Source organism: Cyphomyrmex costatus, unplaced genomic scaffold (genome assembly GCF_001594065.2).
Source record: "Cyphomyrmex costatus isolate MS0001 unplaced genomic scaffold, Ccosl1.0 scaffold123, whole genome shotgun sequence".
Classification (NCBI taxonomy): domain Eukaryota; kingdom Metazoa; phylum Arthropoda; class Insecta; order Hymenoptera; family Formicidae; genus Cyphomyrmex; species Cyphomyrmex costatus.
The window spans coordinates 300,415-325,618 of record NW_017275207.1 but is presented as its reverse complement, the minus strand read 5'-3'; the positions used below and the strand labels follow the sequence as shown (position 1 = coordinate 325,618).

General features: G+C 37.2%; 1 protein-coding gene across 1 annotated transcript in view; it reads right to left on the bottom strand.

The window, feature by feature from the left end:
• The window catches only part of cv-2 (crosveinless 2-secreting protein), a 40,252-nt gene extending 16,890 nt beyond the window's left edge, over positions 1–23,362 (bottom strand). Inside the window, 2 exon segments of the mRNA XM_018550569.1 lie at positions 47–187; positions 23,208–23,362. Coding sequence (XP_018406071.1) covers positions 47–146 — 100 coding nt within the window. The 5' untranslated portion in view covers positions 147–187; positions 23,208–23,362.
• Between the last annotated feature and the right edge of the window lie 1,842 nt (positions 23,363–25,204).

Genomic DNA, 25,204 nt, shown 5'->3' with positions numbered 1-25,204 from the left:
CGCTCGCAATCGTTGCGTGCGTCGCGTGTGCTCTCGTAATACTCACCGATTATACTTTCTGAGGTGGCGTCGCAACGGTGTGCCGTCGAGAGGAAGGCCAGGGCCAAAGCCAAAGCCAGTGTCGAAGGTAATCGTGTCAACTCCATGTTTAGATGTACCGGATCTCAGACTTTGCCGCGACAATTTGCTGAAAGTACAACAAACGAGATAACCATTAACCACATGACTCCACGTACTTATTTTCTTCGATCGTGCGACGAAGTTGCAAAACATTTGTACAGATTTATATTTTCCAAACACGAGCCAATGTGTTTATATATTACAAACATGTCTCTGATAGAGATGGTGTCGGTCTGAATTTTTGCATACTTTTTAAACATTATAACTAGATAGACACACAGCATTATACTAAATTTGTCGAGTAAAGCGAGACTAGTCTACGCAAATGCGAGGGGGGAGCTTGTATTTCATTTAAATTTATACCAATTTAATTTTTTGTAACACAATTCCGAGATATTAAATAAATATGTAAGTATATATATTATATATATTACTCTGTAATGTATTGTAATGTGAAACACGCACTCTTTCTTCGTTTATTTAGAGAGTTTACAGTAGATTTAAAGATATCAAGTATCCTGTTAAATGCACACAATGTCAAATTACATACAATTTGAGTAATTTTTAATCACTTTTGTAGGTCGTGACGGCTCCATCTCAATATATCGTTAATTTAACTAAATGAAATTAAACAATTTAATTCAAGAAAATATATATATTAAAAATTGACTTAAATTCATTATTTACTGGGTGCATACGTTCGTATGGGCGTTGTTTACTCTAAAAATAATTACAAAAGCAGGTGATTTATATTTTGATGTACATAGAAGTTAAAAATAACAAAATGTTATTTAATTCGAAAGGATTGGATTGCCAATGCTCCTTTGATATCTAACAAAGTATATTGTGGCCATTAGCATTAATACATAATAGTCTGATGCATTTACGTGATTTCCATACGCTTAGACGCATAAATTTCCACGGCGCCATAACGCAACATGGATTATATGCGTCGACACGGGCTCATGTATTTATTTAAAACAGCAAATTGTTTAATCACGCCACAAGCCTTAAAATACGTGCTGTTACTGAATTCAAAAAAATTAAGTGGGAAAGAAAGAATGTCTCGAGGAAACGGAGTAACACGATCGAAAGGGAAATAACGGAACATACTCAATTATTCAACACGTTATATCCATATACTTTCCAAATGCTTCGAATAAGCCTAGCGAGTTTTGTTTGATTAATAAGATTCTAGCGATCGTGAGGGTAAAAATTTAGCGATTCTCGCCGTCGCCGATCGGTTCTTAGTCGATTACGAAATCAATATTTACGCGTCTATTGTATCAATATTATATCTTTTGTATGCAACGCGAGTATCGTTACACCCACGACGAAATATCTCTATGCCGATGAGGTGACTCGACAAATCTATTAATACGTGCACACACGTATCGTTCGTCGAGGAGACGCGTACGCGCCATATCGATAGGCACGATCGTAAAAAAAAAAAAGAAAAAAAAAGATATAACAGTCAACCGGCAGGACCGAGAATCGAGAAATTTATGAGTGGATATTCTTTCGATCGGCTGATTCGAACTCCGGGAATATTCCTGAGCGCGTAGCACTGCGAACGAATAGATTGCGTCAAGTACGAAGATAAGTATATATTAATCACGCTCAGTTTTAGTTACTAGAGTCGTTTATTTCGAAAGTCGTTTAGGTCAGCTGAGATATTTGAATCGCTATGCAATTCTATGTCGAGTTTTCATCGCATATTTATGATATAATAGCATATGCGACAAGTCAGTATGAGAAATATCGATATATTAATTGTATCAATTAAGAGAGATAAATCTATTTTCAGTCAAAGCGGATCTTAGTGCTTAAACATATGAATTTTAGAGTGAATTTATAATACATAACATATATTCAATTCTGCAAACCGCGCGAAATTTTTGCTGGTCTTGAATCCCAACTAAGGCAATATTTTTCGGAAGTAAATTAAATTATTTCTCAGTTTTTAAGATATTTAGATTATCAATTTAACATACCTGATATTAAGATATTACTGTTCTGGTCCTATTTATGATTACGTTTCAAGACCGAAAAAAAAGACTGCTTTCTCCTAATTGATTGATTCTTCTCGGTCCAATATTTGAATAGATAACTGTTGATATTAATTGTACTTTTTACTTCCTATCTTTTGTCTGTAATTTTACGAAGTGCTATCAACATGACTTCCATTACTTAAAAGAATAGAACAACCCCGTCTAAATTTTCTACAAAGCAAGTGCTACTCTTAACTTTTTTCTATTGCGATGATTGAATGGGAAAGACGACCAATTCAGAGGGATATTATTTCCCGATAAATTTCTACGCTCTTCAATCTACAATTCAAGGGAACTTCTGCTCCGCTGTGCATAACGACGCGCATAATGACGCGTCGACGCGAGATTGTTTGCAATCATGCAGATTGTTTGCACGAACGAGGCGCGAACAAACAACACTCGCGCGACGCTTGTTTGCTCTTTCTCGTACCTACGTAGTAGGTGGTTTACACGCGGACTCGGCGGCCTAATCCAAATCGCAGATACCGGCGATATAATCACTGGTAACATCCCGCGCGATTACATACGTAAGTTTACAGCGTGAAATATGAGCGGAAATTAGGGCTGTGTAAATATTCAAACAACGATATCGTTCGAATAAACTCGACGCGAGGATTCCTATTGAGAATATTTCAACGATCAAGATACTGAAATATCGGGTTTTGCACTAATTCATCTATACAAATATTCGGGTATATATGCTAGAATTTAAACATTCGACATACTGGAATATCGGGTTTTGCACACTAATTCGTATATTCAAATATTCGGCTATATATGTTAGGAATTTAGTAGACTGATCGTAAACGTTAAAAAATGTAATGAACATCGAAGCATCGTAAAATACAAATCGCTAATATTCCCTATTAAATGTCTCCTTGATGTTTTTTTTTATATTTGTATAAGATATTCAGGATATTATTGCTGGAAACGAGAAGATAAATTTACGTGACCTGTGCCGATTGTAGACTTATAAAATACGTAGATTCCTCTAATGTGGGAGAATAACATGAAAAAATGAATTGAGATGTGCTTCTTACACGAATATAGCAGTATGGAAAATTATGAGAGAATCGCAGTTACCGAGATTATTGCCACAATAGATACTAATTTAGCAATTAGGAATTAGCGTCAATTCTTTCTACAAAAGTGGATGCAAAATGCATACGTTTGAAACTCGAAATTGGACATTAGTGAGAAGATCAAAGAGTTATTTAATTATCATAATTTAGCTATAATTTATAGTAATTTTTTTGGACAACTATATAGTATATATTCGTAGATGTCTTAACCATGCAAATACTAATTTTCTGCTATTAATATAGCCACTCTCACTTCTTGACAATCTTTAGTTTTTTCTTAGCATATTTTTTAATTATTATTATTACATAAATACTATAAATAATAAGTAAAATTAAGTAAATAGTTATATTCACTATAATTGCGATTGAACTTACTGAATTAAAATATTTATTTTATGTATTTTACTTATCTTGATATTTTACTAGATTAATACATATTTAAAATTATCATTAATTATAGTAAACGTATTAATCATGTATATAACTGAAATAAACTGAAAGAGAACTGTGTAGCGAAGAAATAATCTACCCTCGAGAAAAAGACCATATAGTTTTTTATTAACAGACGTATTGAGAATATTTATATGCTTTCAAATATTATTACCACTCGTATATATAATATCGCGGTAGATTGAAAAAAGAAAAGAAAAAAAGTAGAATGAATCATGAATAATTTATCGTAAAAGAACAATCTAATCTTTTTATTATTCCTATTTATGAATTACCCACAATTGGCAAGCAATTCAGTTTGTGATCCAGAATGTTTTGTACGATTATTCGCATACAGCAGGCAAGCAGACAGGTAGTCGTAAAACATCAGCGTGGAAAATTTTCCCAACTCACACCGGCGTGCGCATGAAAGTATATCAAATTCACAAGTGTGTGGCGAGTCTTAAGTGGAACAGCTCTATTATGGGGCGTGATTAATAAATATTCGCACGTCACGCAGGTAGAGGCCGGGTTCACCTGATCTATTCGCCACATGTGCGTACACCAGTGCATCGACAAATCGTGCCGCCGCTTGTCATTGATGTATTTAGCGGCGACGATGTTGGGCAACGTTTATCTCGGATGAGAGAGAAAGAGTGTATGCACTATTTTAGGCGTTTTCATTTAGGAAGAGAGGAAATGCGTTTGGGAGGGGTAACGACGCTCGCTCATAATGTACATTCAGCCGCCACTTGTACTCGCATGTACGCGCTAATATAATTACATTTAAATACAGAAATTATGACTCATTGCGCCTCGCATGTCTTCTTATAAGCATCTTTTTAGTTGTTCTAAAATTTTTTTCGATCACACTCTTCTCGATTACATCTCTCAATACATAAGAGTGAACTCATAAATGTTTTATATATTCTTATCGCTACTTAATAAATTTTTATTCGAAATATTGTTAGATCTAATATACGATAAAATTGATAAAAGTAAGTGTTACGTCTATTATAACAAATTGGTTAGACTGCATATCAAAGTGTACACAAATCTCTAATCTGAGTGCGTTATTAAAACATTAAATTTTTGACATTAAAGTTTTCTTTGCATCAACGAACTATTGATTAAGCTTTTTCGTTTTGTATATTTATTCTTTTCTTTAGATCTTCGTTTTCATTAATTATTGTGCGCTCTTGACGGAGATCTATCGTTTTGTTCCTTTCGGAAAGACAAAACCCGATTTATATATGCAAACCTCTCATTTAAATAGCAAATAATATTCTTCAGCACCGAGAAGAAGTCAGCATATGTGTCCGCAATTTTCGCCGTCGTCCTCTTTGCACGTACTATTCAACTATTAATAGTCATTACCACTTTCACTCAGTGCCGTTATTACTGCTCCTCCTCTCCACCATGACCGCCTCCCGGCGATCGTTCTCGTTTTGCTTCGGACTTTAATTAGGATTCCGTCATGACGCGAGCTCCGGGCTCCAGCTGCTTCGAATACGTTTTTTCTGAGCGCATCGCTAATTCGCCGACTAAGCGTTCCGATCGAATCTCGGCAGCGGCGAATAAACTCGTAACAAGCGGCGCTCCAAAGGGAAGTTCTAGGCTCGTTGCGCTGTAATACGCTAAATTAGATCGTAAGCATCGCATGGAGTGAATCCAAGGAAGCGTCCATTAGACTGATAGTTACATCGACAAAGTTACTACATCTCGATACTGAAAAGTATCAATACTCTTCCATAGTTTCGTAGCAAGACATTGTATTCATTATTTTTACTATTTATGATCCATCCACATATTAATAATTTATTCTTTAAATTATACTTTATATAAGATATATTTTTAAGATTATAACAAGCACTGTTTCTCAAACATTATACAATGTTTTTATTTCCAAATGTATTACTATTTGATTTCTATTATTAATATTCGAAAATATTATTTATATACATATAGGAACGAAAATATTTAGGTCCAATACGTTTCTTACAATATCGACCAAGACACGGATATCACTAAAAAATAAATAAAAGTATCAATGTTTTTTTTAAACGATTATCTTTCATGGTTCGTACATGGCGACGACTAAATTATCCATTGGTCAGGTATGCATTCCGTTATTAGTTGGCCAGGCTTCGCGAGTGAGTAGACAAAATGTCAAGATTTGATTTACGAGGCGGCCCTGCAAAGCGCCAACTCCGGAGAAATTAAGCGGGGCAGCTTGATTAGCCGCGGTAAACCATCCGGGAACCAACTGTGATTTTATGGCCGCCGAAAGATCTTCGATCCGAAATACGTTTGTAATTGTTTCGAGATAATACAAAATTCACGCGATAATATTTGAACGATAATATTGTGACACACCCGATAACGGCAACTATTATATTAAGTATATACTGTAATTTCGAATTTAATGTCGTGTATAATCCATGCGAATTAAAAGCTCGGTCAACCTAATGAATAACGGTTTATGACACGTGTTGTCACGACGCAATTATATACGACGGTTATGATCTATGTGATGTAACGTGTAATGAAGAGTTGACACAACGTAAAAAATCACAAAAAAAAAACGCAATTTTACGATGTCCTGTGCGTGAAAGCTTTCGTATCGATTGTCAATTGACGTTACGTTGGATCTGTTACAAGTAATTTCTCCTGGTATTTATAACGACACGACGAATTGAAAGCCGGATGTTCCTCTGTTGTCGCGTCGCGATTTGCATATTTTGCTTTTAAAAACTGTTTGCTTCAATTTCAAGGAAGACCACGGTAATTGTATGATTTTTATCGATAAATGATATCTTTCTCTGCAACTGCAGTTATCTACAACTAATATAGTGGAGAGGCCCCCAGGTGCTAATTGCCGTTAATTAAAACGCTAAAATTGCACAAATTCTGTATCTTTATGACTGTGCGTATCGCTAAATTTAAGCGGCATGCAAAATACAAGATAAGAGGTACGCTGCTACCTAATGTTACCGTCTCGTATACGCAAAACGTTAATTTCATTCTTTACTGCGTCTCTTCCAAGCGCAAGGAGGAGTATGTCCTCCTCCTCCTCCTTCCGTGCATCAGTGGGAATCAACTCTCAGTAGCACCGCTCTCGCCCTCCTCCCTTCAGCCCTTCACCTTTTTCCTCTTTCTGCCACATGCGCCGTTCACGGACACGTGCTCGTGTTTATGTGCCCTCCCTGCTACCTCCGTGCTTCGCTCGCTCGTCGCGTCTCTCCCTCTTTCTCTTTCGTTCTGCATTACGCGTCGTTGCACGATGTGCTCATTTGCGCAAGCGTGCGCGGTACTGTGTAAAAAAAAAAAAAAAAATGCAGTAGCTTGCGCAAAAGCGCGAGCGAATAAGCGAGCGAACGAGCGAGCCTACGGGGCCGGAGCAGTACACGTGCACGTGCATCGGACGCGAACGGATAGGGAACTAGGAGGCGGCAAAGAAGGGGAGGGGAGGGGAGGGGAGGGGGAGGGAATCAGCAGGCAGCTCGGTCGCTTGCATTTATGAGAAGTGTATCGCGGTGGAAACACCTGCGATACCGCGAGGTCGATTTAAATAGATGTCGGGGATATATCGATACGCCGCGATATACGCGGATTCATGATTCCACCACGATTTTTCGTGTCACGAGAGACACAAATGTCACAGAATCACTGGTATAGTTTAATGATTGAAAATTATACAATGAATAATTGTTGGATAAATTAAGATATATAAAAATATATTTCTACCTGCTGGATACGAATCTGGCAAAAATTGGCTATCATCTCGTAAGTTTGAGAAAAGTGTCGAAAACATCAAAAGAGCCACAAACGTAATTCCCTTTGACACTAGTTTTTCTTACTCTTAAAATTTTGACGGCTAATCGTTGCCAACGGATTCTTGTTCAGCAGGTAAAAATATGTTAATGGAAATGACTATTTATATTTGAGCCACAAAATGATGTTTTTTAGTGTAATTAATAAGGAGAGAGAGAGAGAGAGAGAGAGAGAAACAAAGAAATCGATCATTATATTATACATACATCAACTAATTATTTCATTGTATTTAATCTTATTCTAGTGGTTTAAAGAGTATATATAATAATTTGACATTAATTGCTGTAGAACAAAGTAACGTTCTCGCGAATAGACGTCAAGTTGAAAGAAATATTTCGTAATCACGAAACTGTGTATTTTTTCTGCGATTTTGCGCATTTATCGGGACGTCTTTCTTACAACTTTAGCACAGAATATTGCTGCAATCTTCGGTATATTTTTACTGCGGCTGTATATTTTACCGAGCGTGTGCCGCACACCCCATGTCTGACTTTGTCGAGAAAGTTACGATTCTTGTGGATGTTATTCTAGGAAAGAGAGAGAGAGAGTGTTACGACGCACAGCAACTGTAAAATTATTCACGCGACTTGTAACTTTTAATTTAACCATGCCAGTTTTCGAAGGACGAAGTAAAAAAAGTACGCTCCTGGAAAATCTCACGATAAAAATGAAAAATTATGAACAATCCATGCGTGCACCATAAGAAACACAGGAAAAGAAAGAATGGGGAAATAAAACTTTTTACATTATACGTATAGTCTGACAAATAAAATACTTAAAAATAAAATAGTGTGTTAAAAATAATATAATGATTAATTTATTAATATCTTAACATTTCCAGAAAATTTGCAAAATCTTTGATGAATACAATACATTTCACATATCAAATAAATTTTTATTCCAAGCAGAAATAAATTACTTTTATATAAGGAATTTTTTGTAACTTAATAGGTATGCAAAATGTCGCATACAAATTGTTTAAAAATAGGTAAACTGACAAAAAATTTCATGGCAGATAGAAAAAAAACGTGTCATAAAAGTTAAAATATGTGTCACAACAAATATTTCAGAAGTTTGTTTTTTCTTATTAGCAATTGCGCGCGAATGCCGATTGCTTCATAAAAATGGGTAATAAATTTTAAAATATTGCCTATACTTAAAATAAAATAAATAATCTTTTTTATATAAGCGAATTTTAAAAATCTAATTGATGGATAGGAATTGATCATTTTTATTGTACTTGACATTACGTTGGATCTTCTCTCTTTCGAAATTCTAACGATTATGTATATAAAAGATCATGCACTTTTGTTACTCTACGTTACATTGCTTTCATTATCATGTTACATGTACCAAGCGTACAACTCTGAATTTAATGTTTTCAATCTTCCGCCTTGAATCATTGCGATTGTCCATAGCACGGCGCGAGAGAGGAGAGAGAGAAGAAAAAAAACTGGTCGAAGGAGTAAGAGCGTTTTACGATTACATCGCGTAGCTTTTTCTCCGCGTTCGGGCAAGGATGAGCCCGCGAAGTTACGGGATTGAAAATAGAGACTGACGCGCGCATTATTCACGTCGTGACTTTTCAGCGTCGACCGTGTTATGTACATAACTGGCAGGTCCCTTCACCTTTTTCTAACTCAGTCACGGCCCTTCCAACTCCAATGATTCTAGTTGTAGTTCATTATTTCGACGACAGTGATCATTATTCAGAAGTTAATGGTAATCGACCTTTTTTTATTGAGTATTCGATATTACATTTTACAAGGTTTTTTTTTTTAATTTTTAATGAATGTACTTAAAATAATTTTCAAGAAAATATTTTTTGTTAAAGATTCTTTTCTTAAGAAAAGAAAAAAACTTAATTGAGTAATCACTTTTATTAGCAATAGAATAATATTTTTCGTGTATTATACTCTTGAATTTAAAGAACTTTTAATCACATTACTGAATTTTACTTTACAATTTTGTTATCAAGATATTGAACAGATATTGAAAAATCCAGAAACAGAAAAGGTTCTAATAACAAAAGTCAAAGGATATATCATCATATTTAAAATTGATGGTTTTGACAATTTCCATAGTATTTCAATATTTTACGTAATCAAGAAGCATGACTGAAGTATTTCTTAGATTTCCCTCTCTGTTTGTAAAGTCAACAAGATGTTAATAGCAGTTACGTGTAAAACATAGCAGATGTGATTCTAATTAAACTAGCGAGATCAGAGGGGCGCAATCTTACTGGCATAACGAACAGTCTGTATCTTTGTGAATCAATTAATCGGAATATTAGCTTTTCTAGCGCGATATATTTTTGGGTGGATTGTATATTTTTTTTTCCGTAGATTCATGGCTACGAAAAGAAGAACCACGCGTCGAATGGGAAAGTTGTAATTCTCTACATGAAATGTTATTCCAAGGAAGACAGTAACGAGGCCTTCGTAAAATCATTTCCGTGGATTACCATTCTTAATTTAAACGCGCCCGTATAGCTATCCAAGGTAAAAGGAATGAGGTGATCCAGTGAGTTAACTACGGTAAAATCCTTCGCATTATGTCACATAAAATTAGACTCATGTTTGATTCAAAATCGTATGTAGTATGAATTTCAATATTCAAATGTCATAACTTGATATTGATAAAGTATCGTTTATAATAGCTTGCGTTTTCTTTATTTATATTATTTACAATGTTGCAAGATTTATCAAAGAGAACATTTGTTTCATTGCTCTTCATTGTATTGAATAAATACAATTAAAATCCACGATTTAATTGACTTTTCCTTTATCATATTATGCAAGATTTTCATAAAATATAATAGATCACAGATTATCATCAGATATAAGAATTAATAGAACATTAGTTGGACTTTTAAATTAATTTGTTTACATATTTTTCTTTTATTATTAATATAATAAAGGAATAAATGTGCTATCCTAAATTGAAGTAACACTCGATTGTCTTTCTATTTATCATTTATCTTAAAATTATATTTTTATATTAAAAATTCTTAAGTAATTTCATATGATTTTATAATACTTTTTGCAATCGATTCCAACACGCGCATCACAGTGGATATTATAATTAATAGTTTCAGGAAGGATTCCGAAATATCACGGATATTTAAATTTTAAATTATTTTTCTGCGCCTCTTCATAAAAAAAAAAAAGAATCCTTTTGTACATTTACGGTTCTACGAAAAAATCGCGGAACTAACCGCTCTTTTTTCCGGCTTGTCTTTTTCGTGGAGAGCAACTCGACTGCATTCGCGGAACTTGTTGCGTTTGAATTTACTATTGGAGCTTCGCGACTTCGGAGAAGCACGAGCGGGTTTAGTAAAAACGCAAACTTGTAATTTCTGGAAAGTAAACAAAAATAAGAAGAGGAAAAAAGCGAAGTCGTCAAGTGCGACTACAACTGGATGTTTCCTTGAGAATGTATTGATTTGATTCAAGACTGTATTGATTATATTTTATTCTAATATTAATATCTTATTTCTAATGGCTGAAAGTATTAAAACGGTGAGTTTTTTTTTTTTGGTGAAATTCCCTCGGCCGAAAGAAATATAATCACGATGTATTTGCCAACTACAGATTTTCTTCGTCCGTTCTATTAACAGTGTACGATTTATCAGACACGTATTAAATTAATCTGCTGAGAGGCCGTTTAGCATGGTAATTGCTTCTTGTTTAACAATAATATCGGCATGTTTTTATAGGCCGACACGCAGGGAATATAGACACACATATAGGACTACATTTAGTATCAATGCGAGCCTGTAATAATGAATTATCGTTCGCTAAGCAGTAATAACTGCTTGTTCGATGCGGTAATTATCGACCACGAACGGCAGCGGTAATCGTTCATTTAGCAATCGTTTGTTGTAGGCTAATGTAATGCAAGTCCGCCGTCGTCGATCTTTATCGCGGGCGGCGTTCACGATCTCTCTTCACGGCGGAATATGGGCGTTCCTCGCGCCACGGCCGATAAAACACGTGTTTCGGATTTTCCGCGGCACCAGCGACGGCGCGGCGTGGCGTTTACACACGTTTTGCTATAATTATCAATATTGTTACATCGACCGCGATCGAGGATCATATACTTACGTAGAAATAATGCGCACTTAGGATAATTGATGAACGATCATCGCTGGGAAAACGAATGTTTCGTATCGGCTGTTCGTTACAATCATTGATTTATTACGGATCGCGGTCATGTTTACGTTTTTTTTTTCTTCTTCTTCTTAAAGCCACAAGCTGATAGCGCGTTGTGGAAACTTATAAGCTTCAGCATACGATTTGTAAAGCACGAGAGAAGTATCGCGCGGTATTATTTTCGGGGATATTTATCAAATTTCAAAGTTCATCCCGTCTCTGGATGATTGAAAGTCATTAAGAGACGGCTTTTCGAAGACCCCTTTTTGCGCCGCGAGCGTAATAATTTATGCACATAGAAACGCGTAGCTCCGAATCGTTTCTCTGTCGGTGAATCAATATTGGAATTTCAATATTTGAACCGTTTGAGTGCTCAGGACTGCTCGTACCGTTCATCAATGTCACTTTTTGTAAACTGCACGGTTCTTATTCACCGTCACGTGTAATAAGACTTTGATTTAGAATCGCGTGTTATTTTACAGTCAAGTCCTTAAACGGTATCGATTGGTATCAATATTTATCTTTTTTTAATTTCAAGAATATTAAGAATTATACCAAACAATCATAAATTCAAATTAAATGAGTCTCTCTCGGTTATATTATTCACAACAATATACATTATGTATAGTATATGGTATAATAAAATCCTGCTGAAATATAGGATGTCATAAAAACGGGAATTTAAGTTAATAAATATCTATATAGTTTTGGGGAATTTAAATTTTTTAAATACTATTTAATAGCAGCACAGAAACTATTTCTATGTTTATTCATTAAGTTGATATGATCCCTGGATCGCGAATATTAGAAGTTGCAGACTACATAGATTCAGAAGGAATCGGAATATAAAAATTACGAACCGTGTAGCATAAATTAAATCGAAAGAGTAGAAAACAGGTCAGTTAACCAGAATTAAATTAATGTCCGTTTCCAACGTAAATTAACTATATAATCTCGATGTTTTATCTTTTTCTAATTCTAAAAGTTAGAAAAAAGATAAAGAGTAAATTAAACCAAGATTAAAGTTAATCTATAGAAATGGACATTAATAGCGATTTCTATCAATGTAGATTAATTTTAATCTCGATTCAACTTGCTTTTTACCTTTTAAATTCTCAGAACGAGAAAAAGACGAAGGAGTTAGTTAAACCGAGATTGAAACGCTACATTGGTAGAAACGAGTATAAACAGGTGTTGGAGAAACCGAGCCTTATTAATCGGCGAATAAAACCGCGAGACGTGTTCATGTAAACGTAGAGAGTTGCGTAAAAGAATTCTGTCAGGACGATGGTGGCGATGCAAAAGGTACAAAGTGACTGTTAGGTGGCTTGCGATAATTCCGATCGCGCGCCTCCGCGATATTAATATCTGAGATTCTCACGTTGCCACCTGCGCTCGCCGTGGAATCACGAATGATTGGAAGTCACTCGTTGTGCGCAGCATTCAGCGAAAAACTCGCGATGTCGTTCTTGCAATCGCATAATCGCATCGACCGTGGTTGCAACGTATTGGTCACTTGCCGATGCACGGAATTTTTCCTTGACTTCTCGACAGTCTGACTTCGCTCACGCTGTAATCGTATAACAATGACGCTCAGGCTTTCTCACGCTACGGAGAAAACGATTGTTATCTTCGCTTGAAATAAATAGATCGATCTTATTGTGATTGAATAGCCGAGATTTTTCAAAAATAAACATTATACATTCAGTACATTTTAATAATCTTTTCTTTTATTGGAATATCATTGCGTTCTACCTACGTTATAATTTTCTATTATTTGTTTGTATATCTCCGCGCATGGAAAGAATCGACGGTTCTGCTAAAGTATATGAAAAAAATTTAGCTGTTATAGATACAGATCTAAAAATAATTTTGTTTGACTTTCAAAATAATTATGTAAGACTCAAACTGGTTGCTGGAATGTCAAAATTTTTTTGCAGCATTGCTCGTCATGTTTAAGATTGCTATGTAATTAATTAGATGTGTGTAACTCGAAAAAATTATTTTTAGATTTTTATCTAACTAAATTTTTAGATACTTCAGCAAAATCATTCTTTTTAATTTAATAAGAGCAATGAAAATTCCATAATGCTCTCAACAAATTAAAGAAAAGCTGTTTGAGTTAAACATGCAAATATAAGAAACATATTTTTCTCACCAGCCAATATCTCATTTACAAGAATTCCTAGAGACGCATGATTCGTGGGCGACTCATGGAGTTGCTGAGAAGACACTGAGAATAGTAGAAGTAAAACTCATCGTAAAATATGACCGTTACACACAGCAGAAAAATGTTAGAAATGCGAGCGGTGAATGTGGAATTTGTGTAGGAATAGGAATTTACGAAATTTAACTTCTAATCCTCGGGGAAACATATACCTACATACAACTCCAATTTATATTCGTGCAAATGACTTACTTTATTCACAACTTATCGTCCTGTCATAAATTTTTAGGCACCACTGATAAGGTAGCGACTAATTTTAGACGATGACTATCGCTTGCCGAGCGGTTGATGCAATTTAAATCCATCTCACTCGACTACTATGAATATACGTGAAAGAATTTGGACGAAAAACTTGAGAAGTTGATATTTTTTCTAAAAAAAATTCCGGCAAGACATATACATATTTATTATAATATATATAAAACTTCATATTACGTAAATAAATAAAAAAAGCTATTCCAGATAGGCCGTATTTTGAGAAAGCCTGTTTATGTAAACACAACTGAACTTTGTTTTTTAATTGTAGCCTCAAAGCGTGGAGAAGAGAGAGAAGAGAGTACCTACTTAAAAGTTCTTTATTTTCTATATCTCTTTTAACATAAAGATAATTAAAATCTTGATCTCGATATTTGTCTTAAAACAAATCATAGAAAATCCATCATAAAAATTCTAGTTGGAGACTTATTGTTTCAAGCGATCATTTTTATCATCAGATTACAGGCCGATTTTGTTAAAAAAAAAAAATTGATAATTGATGACGCTTGAATCTAAGCAGCCACGTGTCCTCGTGGATGATTCGAGATTCAAATATTTAGGCCGCCACTGTAGGCACAGAGCATTACACGTGCAATCCGTTATCGCACGGCCTTCCACGCTCGACCAAATAATATCTTATGCATCCTTCGCCCTTAATGGACGAGCCGAGTCCCGCTTATCTCTGATTTAAAGCGGAGGATAATACTTTCGATCGTTTCGCCGTCGTATAAGAATGCATCTGGCGGTCGGTGAGTCAGGGGTTCGGTACACGAATAAGAATTCGACCTTACGTCCGCGTTTGCCTTCCTCCGTTCCCCTTTTCTTACCTTCTTTTTTTCCTCTCTGTCTCACTCCGCCGTCTGGGCATATAATAAAACGATTGGGGGAAAGCAAATGAATATTAAGACGATTACTTTAATGGATTTTGATTGAAACGATTTTATCGGAGCAATGAAAGTAAATATCTGCGCTCGCGCGGCCCGCTCGCCGAATTACGACTTTCAACGATTGCATCTTTAAGTTGCACCTTCGGTCATTTATTTAAATTAAATTCACGCTCGTGACGGCAATTACGAAGGAAGATATCTCGTTCGTCGAAGAATTCATGAGAAATAATCGGAGTAATGTTTATCGCTGAGTTTTATTAATTATACGATATATCTCTTAAATCTTGATCTTTTAATTATTTACCAATTGTTCTATCAATTGTTGAATCGATAAAATAATTGGTAAATAGAAGGTTGCTCGATTCTTTAAAAAATCCGACGTATCTTCTTCAGCTCGTTCGTTCAATTGTCAATTAATTGCACAATTTCAAGAAGTAATAAAAGTATTTTAATTAAACGTTACACGAGGCGGTAAGAAGTATTTACACTCTATAGATATGTTAATAAATATTGAAATTAAAGATGAAATGTCTCTAAATTTTCTTTCGTGCAACACGATGCGACACGACCGTAAGGAAGTTCAATTTACTTTTAGACGTCATTAATTCTTGCGAAATTCAATCTCCCAACGCGTAATCCACTTCGTCGCAAGAAGGCGGGACTTAATTTTCGAAGCGGTACTCGATTATTATCCGTTGCTCATTCAACGCGGGCAACATGAGACTATGGACAAGGACGGAGATGAGACGATGCGCGTTATACAGATTTAATCAAGCCGAGAAAGTTCGACTATAAGAATTCGTTTATGAAATCGAAAAGTGGTATTAACGTGGTGCGTCACGTCAGCCCTCCGATCCGTGATGATAATTGACGTCAGATATGCTTGAAATGTCTACCACGGAATAATGAAAAAAAGTAATATCTATTATAAATTATAAAATTCACGTTTAAATTAACATCGAAAAACGATAGATAGTAATAATTATATTAAAAATACAAACGTAACTTGGATTGAAAATTTCACGAAATAATTTTTTTTTTTTTATATTGTATATTCGACTACTACAATTATCAAAAGATAAGTTAGATTTGATTTTCCCACTCCATCGGAGACTTTTTTAACGTATGTATACGTAAAAGAATTATATCTTTTTAAGCGAAATCATCTCCAAAATCACCACTAAAAACCGATAAATTAAAAATTGTGCATTAGTGAAATTAATTATTTTCTGAATCCAGATACAGTAGTTTTGTCTCGTTGAATCGATATACCATTGACAGTTACAGTCGTCGAAAGTGATGACAATGGGGATCGAGTTGAAAGCTGTATACACTGCACAGATGCGAAATAAGAGATTCAGATAAGCCGCACAAATTTCACCGCGCGCAACAATAGCTTGACGACGTAGGCCGTCTCGCCTTAAGATACAGGACTTGCTACTACTTAATTGAAGTTTAGATTAAAATGCAAATGTCCAATATATATGCAAGCTAACATGACGGTGCAACCTTTGACCGATTGGAAAATATCAACGATAGATATGGAGACACATATCGCATCTCAAATTACCTGCTAATCGTCTGCGTCAATTTGCAGATAGACATTATTTATACTTCAATTCGAAACTCTCCCTTCCTCATTGTCGTATAATTATAATGAAACAACTTTTTAAAAACGTTAGTTTAACTTGAAAAATGAAAGTTCCAAATAAATACTAAAAATAATATTTTCAACCACAAAAACTTTCAAAATTTTCTATTTATATAGTTTAATCAGCTTTGCCGGAATGACTTTTATTTAATTTTCCTCTATTTCTTTCTGTAGTTTATCTCATGGAATATGGTAATGGAAAAGTCAATTATATTTACACAAATATATGTTAAAATATCAATCAGCAGAGAAAGCAGTTTGACAATTGTTGTAATATTCTTTAATATGATTGGATTAATACATTTAAATCTATGGTGAGGAATTAAGGACGAAACAATTATATTACAGAATTTTACAAAGCTGCTTCATCTACTGAACGAGCAATCAATATTAATACCTATTAGCTATAATTATGATTTGCGTATGATGCATAATTTCGCAGAAGGACAGTTAATTACAGGAAGGACATAAAACGGTGTAATGAAGGATCAATAACAATAATCCACTTCCTTTTGATATAAATGGATTTATCAACGTCAAGCTCTCGTAATTCCTCGTGTTTTTTTGCGATTATTTGATCCTTAAGTATATCCGGTTGTTTATGTGTGTGAATATGTGTCTGTCGACAAAGTCATTGACGCATACGATTTGCGATATTAACAAATCTAGCAAAATAAGTTGAAAACTTCATATGGTTTTAGATAATAAGATATCAAATATCATTATGATCAGCCTAATTGTTCTAATTTTTACAACAAGCTTAGTAAACAAAGTTATTGTCAAACAAAACGAGAAATTATCTGTGTTTGTAATTATTCTAAATCCTTTTACAATTGTTCTAATTTTAACAGAAGATAATTATTTAGGATAATTATTATCAAACATAAATAATTACTGTATAAAATTTCTCATTTTTTACTTTGTAATAAACTTTACTTATTAAACTCATATAGTAACAATTTCGCGCGAAAATTATGTATAAAATGTATTTATATATTAACATATTATAATTTCATTATTACTTTCTACATTCCGTTAACGTTTTCGATAACAGAGTAATCTCTTGCCTATGAAGGACGTCGGAATACAAGATAGAAATTTAAGAGCAGCAATCGTGATTTCAACAATTTTTATATCGCTGTGACGTCCGATTCCAAACATCGACTGACGCAATCCACGAGAGATAAAATTCAAATTTACAAATTAAAACTGCAATCGGTATCTCGCGCTTCTTCGAATAAAAGGCAAATAAGATATCAAGCACTTTCGTCAGGTCAATTATTACGATTGTACCTCCTATTTCACATCTTGTCATTTTCTCCTCCGTTCCTCGTAAAATCCGGTCAAAATCTCGCCGTTGGTCTTTTCTTCGTTGCACAAAAGCGCGCGTTCGTGTACACTCGGGAAGAGACGACGCGCGCGTGCGATTAAGCCGGAGAGAGAAACCGTGTGTAAATCGAAAGGCGCAGAGAAGAAGGCGGGAGAGAAGAGAGAGAGAGAGAGAGAGAGAGAGAGAAATAGGGAGAGAGACAGAGCGGCAGGAGGAAGACAGAGCGAGAGCGAGAGAGGAAAGGCTTCGACCTCGCATGCTCGCTCGCCGCGGCTTTACCGAAGCAAAGTGCTCCTCGACCGCCGCTGGATCCCGAGGCCTCCGGAGGAAGAAGCCGCGCTCTCGCGAGATCGTCCTCGGGAGATCGCGATCTCTTTCCTCCTCGATTGTACCTTTGAGCCCGTGTTCTTCAGTCATTAAATCCGGTATAATCACAGTAAAGATTCTCATCTCTATCGTTATGCGAGAATCAACTGCTTATCTTAAACGCACATTCAGGAATGTAAAAATCGTTTTCGTGGGTCTGCATGGTATACCAGAATCTCTTTGTTTTGTCGTAATTGTGTAAGAAAGTGTAAAAGGAGCGAAAAGGTGTTCGTGTTGTCTGCGCTTTCGGTTGCGAATTGGTCGTATTTTATCGTATTCCGATATCGGAAATATCTTATTGACGTTTTTTTCTTTTTTTTTTTTATACGTAATGAAACATCACGGTTAATAATTTTCCCGTAATTTTACTCGTAATATTGTCGTATTTAAGTGGGATTCAATAATAAGAAGAATCATAAAGAGAACACGGTAAATCCTTTACCGGGTCAACGTCACTTACCGTTATAGGAAGATGAAGGTGAAGCGCAATATAATTCTTATTTTCGTTCTCTTTCCTCTCTCTCGTATAAAATTTTAATTCCATAATTCGCGTTACAGCACTTTAGGTCGATTGCATCATCGCTTATTCCGAACTGATTTTTTTTTCACGTTCTCAAGGAAAATAGTTTCCCCAGACACTTTGCGTGATACACAGTATCCGTTCTTCCTCTACTTCAAAAGTGAAGAAAGAACCCACTCCCGGAACTCGTAATAAAACTGATACTCCGAATTTGAAACGAGAGCAACGTCGACTCGCGACTTCGAGATGGAAGGAAGTAGCAGATCGCAGCGCACGCTTTCAAGTATCGCATTCGTCTTTCCGCTTCCGTCATTCGACGGAACACGTTTCGGTTTCGCGCGCAAAATAAGCGCGCCAACGGTAGGCAGTCCGTTCTTTATTCCTGCATTAGAACTTTTTCTCACTTCGGCTCTAAAACCTATTTTCCACTTTCAATTACAAAAGCGTACATTAATTCGCGACTGTATAAACAACAGACTTAATATTTTATCTATACATTCCATTTCAGCCTGGCGGGCTGCGGTCGCGAACGAGGTGGACGACGGTCAATCTCTCCTCGTGTCAGAGATCATGAGTGATTTCGCGACAGCGTCGATACGACGCGAGAAATAGCGACGCGACGACGGCGGCCGATGGTTCGCACTGCCGAGAGGTAACTGGAAGTAAGTGGCACGAGCTGTCGCGTGCAGCCACGCCGCTGCAGAACGACAACACAACATAACAGGTGCGTGCTGGCGAGGAAGGGCCCGACGTGCGTGCGTGCGTGCGTGCGTGCGTGCGTGCGCGTGTAGGCCGTAGGGATGGGATTGAGTCGATATCGCGGACCTGCAAGACGTGCTTCGTCAACGTTCGCCGGCATCTTAAATCGCTGAAAAATATCACTCGCGATAATTGCACCTCCTTCGCGAATCAGCGCGAGCTATACGTCGGATAATCGAAAGCTGTATGGTTATCCCGTCAAATTGGCACCGCGCTTATTCTGTACACGCAATATCTTTTAAATCCGACGAATATCGTTAGGGAATACTGTTATTGTCGCAGCACTTTTTCAATCAAAGCTGTTTTCATTTAGAACGATCGTTACTGACGGTTTCTATTTTTTTTTTTTTAGATTGTGTAATGTTATATTTCTTTTTTGTAAGTTTTGAAAATTGTTTAACTTTTTAATTATGTCTTTCATACTGATGAAATATTTGGTTTCTTATCAGTTTCTTAATTTTTGTTTGCTTGATCTTTTCTAGGAATGAAAAATATTCGTACTTATTGGATAATTGAAACAAATTGGAAAAATTGTTTTGTTAATTCATTAAGCGATTTAAAACTAAGTATTTTGCACTTTTCACGTTGTAATATTTTTACAATAAAGATAGTGTGATAGACAATGTAATGATTGTGATTAAATTAAACCGATGGATAAAATTGGATTTATAAAAGCTTCCAATTTGTTCTTTATACATTTTTTTTCTGTATTAAAAAATAATATAAAATATATTTCTTCCCATTAAAATAATTAATTTTCAAAATGTTTTACTGTCATACTTTAAGTGAATAAAATATCATCCAAATTTTTATTTATTATAATTATGAACTTTTATTATGTGTTTAAAATTTAATTTTCGTTAAGTTGTTGCTTATATGTCATTTTAATATCTATTATTATTCAAACCAAATAACTCGTTTCAAAATCATTTCATTATGTATTTTGCGTTAGTCGACTTAAGCAATTGAAAGCGGTCGCGATTTATCGATTAAATTGTTATCCGTTTATCGATTTCGTTTGATTAATCGATTGAGTCCCAGTGGTTTGCGGCTTGATCGATTAATCGGTCCGTTCCTATTGATCGGATAAATGATTAAACTAGTAATCTCTCACGTGGCTTGATAGATTCAATTAGATGAATTGGCTAATTGCATTCGATAAAGTTCTTTTTATTATTTATTTTACCTTTAGAAAACTTGATATTATTCCATAAATTTCTATAATTGTCGGAATGAACGAGTTATTTTGTTAAAGCATTCGGCTCATCGCAAACTCGCTGCTATTCTTAACAAAAGAATATAAAATATTCCGATACCAGTAAAGCAAGTCGACGTGTCATGAAAGTCGATTATACTCGATGGAAATCGTACAATGCCGTGAATGACCGATTGATTTCGTGATCTCGTCGAAATCACGTGTTCTCTTCTCCACCCACGCAACACACTCGAACATTTCGCCAGGTCGACTTCGGCGACGATCATTTTTGAAAGTGCTCCCGCCGTTACGCGCAATCGGTCGATCGAGCGAGCGAGTGCGACGCGTTGCGAATCCGATCGAGCAGCTGACGTTGACGATTTCGCGCGGGTTTCTCCCCTCTGTTCTCGCTTCACGGCGTCCATGATTTCGCAAAAATTGACATTAATGTCGTTCCGTTGGGATGTAAGCGCCTCATCGAGGTGATATGCCAAACGCGATTGACGTAAACAAAGACCGAGGATGACACTTTCATCCCGCGTTTTGCTAAACGATGACTCACGAGCTTGAAATTCGATTAAGCCGGCGACTATTTTGCACTCGTGTCCAAGGTGAATGAAGTCGCGACACGTCCGCAACATCTCGCCGTTTAATTACGGTGATTACCATATTTCCTTAGAATAAGTAAAAGATAAACCCGGACGTATTTAGAACTTTATTCCGAAATATTTCGAAACTACTTTACGATTATATCAGAAATCTGCGCATTAATTTCTGAAATATTCTTGTGATATCTAAAGTAACTCTCAAGTATCATAACATCGTCAAAATTACGTCAAAATAAACTGTACAGATTATTAATCATTTTTCAATCAATCTCACGGCTCATTTTAATATCATTTTGACATTATTGCGACTTTGTTATTCCGCTAATATTGCTCATACATAAAACTAAATCTATTTCCGTAAACATTCAATCAGAAAAAGATTTCTTTGAATCGAGAAAACCTTTCTCTGGGTGTTCGTTCATTAGTCCGACTTTAAATATTGGAATACTAATTAGAAGGGATTTTCCTATAATTATTCCTTATTAAAGTAAAGGACAAATTAAATTGGATTTTGAAAAAATAAACAAATCTGAAGGACAGCTACTTGTATAATAAAAAAACGTGGTCATCGTGTACGTTTGATGCAAAATACATTGAATTTCGAAAAGTTTATTCAATTCTTATCTTCCGGCTGTATCAAATATCAGATCTTCGAGAAATAAAAAAAAAAAAAAGACGCTCCCTATTTTTCTCTCTTTTTCTGTCTCAGGCGACAATAAATATACTCGGTAACGAATGTCTGTAGCAAAGATGCCACGTTCTAGAAGCGGACGCTCGCCGTTAGGTGAGTCAAGCGGACGAATGCAAATCGAGATCTTACGAATTAGAGACTGTCACCGAACGCGGGAATCACGTGTCGCCTTCGCACGTGTCTCTATCGATCAAGTCCGGCAACGCTCGCGGTAACTACGCGGCTCGCTTTCCTCCGAATATGATATCACGCGTTAAAAATTCGCTCGCCGGCCCGATTCATCATCCATCACGCACCGTACAATCCGCATTCTCGGTGTCATTTCCTCCCTCTCTTCCTTTTCCATCGCGCTTAAAGATCGCACGCTTTAATTATCCCTACATGTCGCGCTGAAACTGCGCGAGGGATCCTCCGAGTGTTACGCAATTGATTTATGGAAGAAAATTTCTTCGAATACATGCTCGCTGTAGCTCTCAATTTTAAATGTCAGCTCTTTAATTTCTGATCAAATGTCAACAGAGAAAGTCAACTTAATATTAAAAACTAGAATTGACCAAAATGATCGTGACTCAGCTAAGAATCCTCGTTGTTTGAAATGAATTCGTTAACATTTCCAATGACTTGTAGTAATTATTAATTTGTTAACAATGCACAGATGACTGATTGCTCTCCTCTCGGTAACTTTTGGAGCGATTCCAAAGAATGACAATCGGATCAATGTTAGAAAAAAGCTGAATCGTCAATTTTTAAGTGTGAGATCTCACTCGGGCTCTCTTACATTTCTCCTTTTCCTTCTTCGTATCCTACACACTTCATTCCGTTTTACCTTTCGTTGCAAAAGAAGCTAAATGTGTCGGAGCATACTTTATTATATCTGCCGCGAACTTTTATTTCTACCAGGTGATTTTTCCTGGGATATATAATCAGTTTCTTTCCGTCGGCCTGTCCATCAGTCCGTATCGTGCCTCGAGGTATCCTCGAGGATCTCGTTCTCGGCGAGACGTGGATTACCCCCCGGCGTACGCGACAAGCGATCTCTTACACTCACCTGCGCGAGTATTCCCTCGTCGGCGCGCTCGCGCGCGTACACTTGTCGCCGTTTACACTTGGCGCGTTGCTCTTTCACGACGATCAGCTCCTTCTTCTCGACTGCCGTCCTATCGACTCGCCGAGTCGTCGTCGCGACCGCGGAGCACAGCCGGCGACGCACCTCGCCGCGGAATCGCGCAACGATGATGATGATGATGATGATAATGACGGCACACCGCACTGCTCGCGACCGAGACGCACGGCAGCAGGAGCGTTTCCCTCGCGCGCGCACTCGCGGCGCGAGCTCATTTGCGGCGGGTACGAAGACACCGCCGCGCGAATCTCTCGGCTGGTCCTCCTCTCCTCGGCCGGAGGCTGAAAGCGGTCTGAAAACGTGTGACCTGTCGCGCGCGGTGTGTCACGTATACGCGGCGCCGGGCTCCACACTACAGAGCTGAATGATTCCGCGTCAGCTGCTCGTCGCAGCTGCACTGAAGTTCCGTTGCGACTTCCACCACCGTGTCCGCGCGGAGTAACAAAGATCGCGCGCGGTCACCAAGAGAGAGAAAAAGACTCGGGTAGGGAGGGAAGAGATGTAAGAGCTGGCGGTGGTAGTAGCAGTGGTTGTGTGGTGGTGGCGGCGGCGGCGGCGGCGGCGGCGGCGGCGGCGGGGAGTGGTCTTCCTCGCAAGAGACGGAGGAGGAATTGGCCGCCGCGCCGAGGGAGGAGAGAAACGCGTGCACGTGCGACGCGGGATCCGCGGAACGCGAATAGAGACGATGTCGCAGGTGGAAGGAAGAAAAAAAAAGAGAGAGAAAATTAAACGTTACATGTACTTCTCTGCAGCCGCCGTTGTTTCGCGCGGAAGAGTTCCGCAAAATTTCCACGTGAGATGTAATTTCTTCAGTTGCAGCTTCATTTCTGAAAACATTTTCATCGTACTCCGAAATTGAGCGATTTAAAATCTATATAGATAATTGCGTATATATGAATTTTTTTTTTTTTAAGGGGACTGTACTGAAAAGTGAGACAAATTTTAATTTTACTGGCGTATCAAACTCCTCTTGTAGACACGCACCTGTAATTTAATCGTGAATTAAAATAATTAACATGAGAAGTGTTTATACATTAATTTAAGAGCATAACGCTAAACTATAAGTTACAAGTCTAACAACGAAAAAACAAATATATACATATATTTTTCTATTACAATATATATTATACACACACACACACACACACACACACACATACATACGTCTGGTATGATATATTGCTAAGTTTAGATTGACGCGATTAGAATGGCACGTGCGAGCTGCACGCAACACGAATTCGTCCCGCGTGTGTGCCGCACGATGGAACGCAAGCGACGAAGTGGGATGGGCTTTCACAGTCTCCGTCACGCGGAGGACAACGGAGATTATTAGTGGATTATTCAGAAAGAGCTCATAAACCTTTATCTGCTGATTGCGAGTCTGAAACATAAGGGATGCTATTCCGTCCCAAGAAAGGAACGGCTAAATGACTGCGGCGCAGGGAGAAGCGGCGGAGAGAAAAGCTTTATCTCCTGTATCCTTCGCGAGTGGAAGGAGGAAGATGGAGAGGACCTCCCGTGCATGTACATATATATATATATATGTACGTCAAGAGTGAACACATCGATGTCCACTCATACATCCGCGTATTGACCAAGCGAATCGCTGGTAAATACCAGAGGCCCGCGGTCGAGAGTGTATATAACTTGGTCCGCGCGTGTGTGTTTATGTTTGTGTGCACGCTTAACGACACACCGCGGAGAACAGACCTCCTCGAGACACCGAGTGCTCGCTCGTTCCCCGAACTGAACGAGCCGCGTACGGAATGCCCATGCTTTCACGAGGAGCACCGACAGATAGGCCCACCACCTGGACCGCAGCTCCCGCGGTGTGTCTCTTCTCGACCCATCGCGATTAGGTAAAAGCCGGTGACTTAGCTTTCTACACTTTCAGCTCTTGCCACTACATCATGACGCAAATT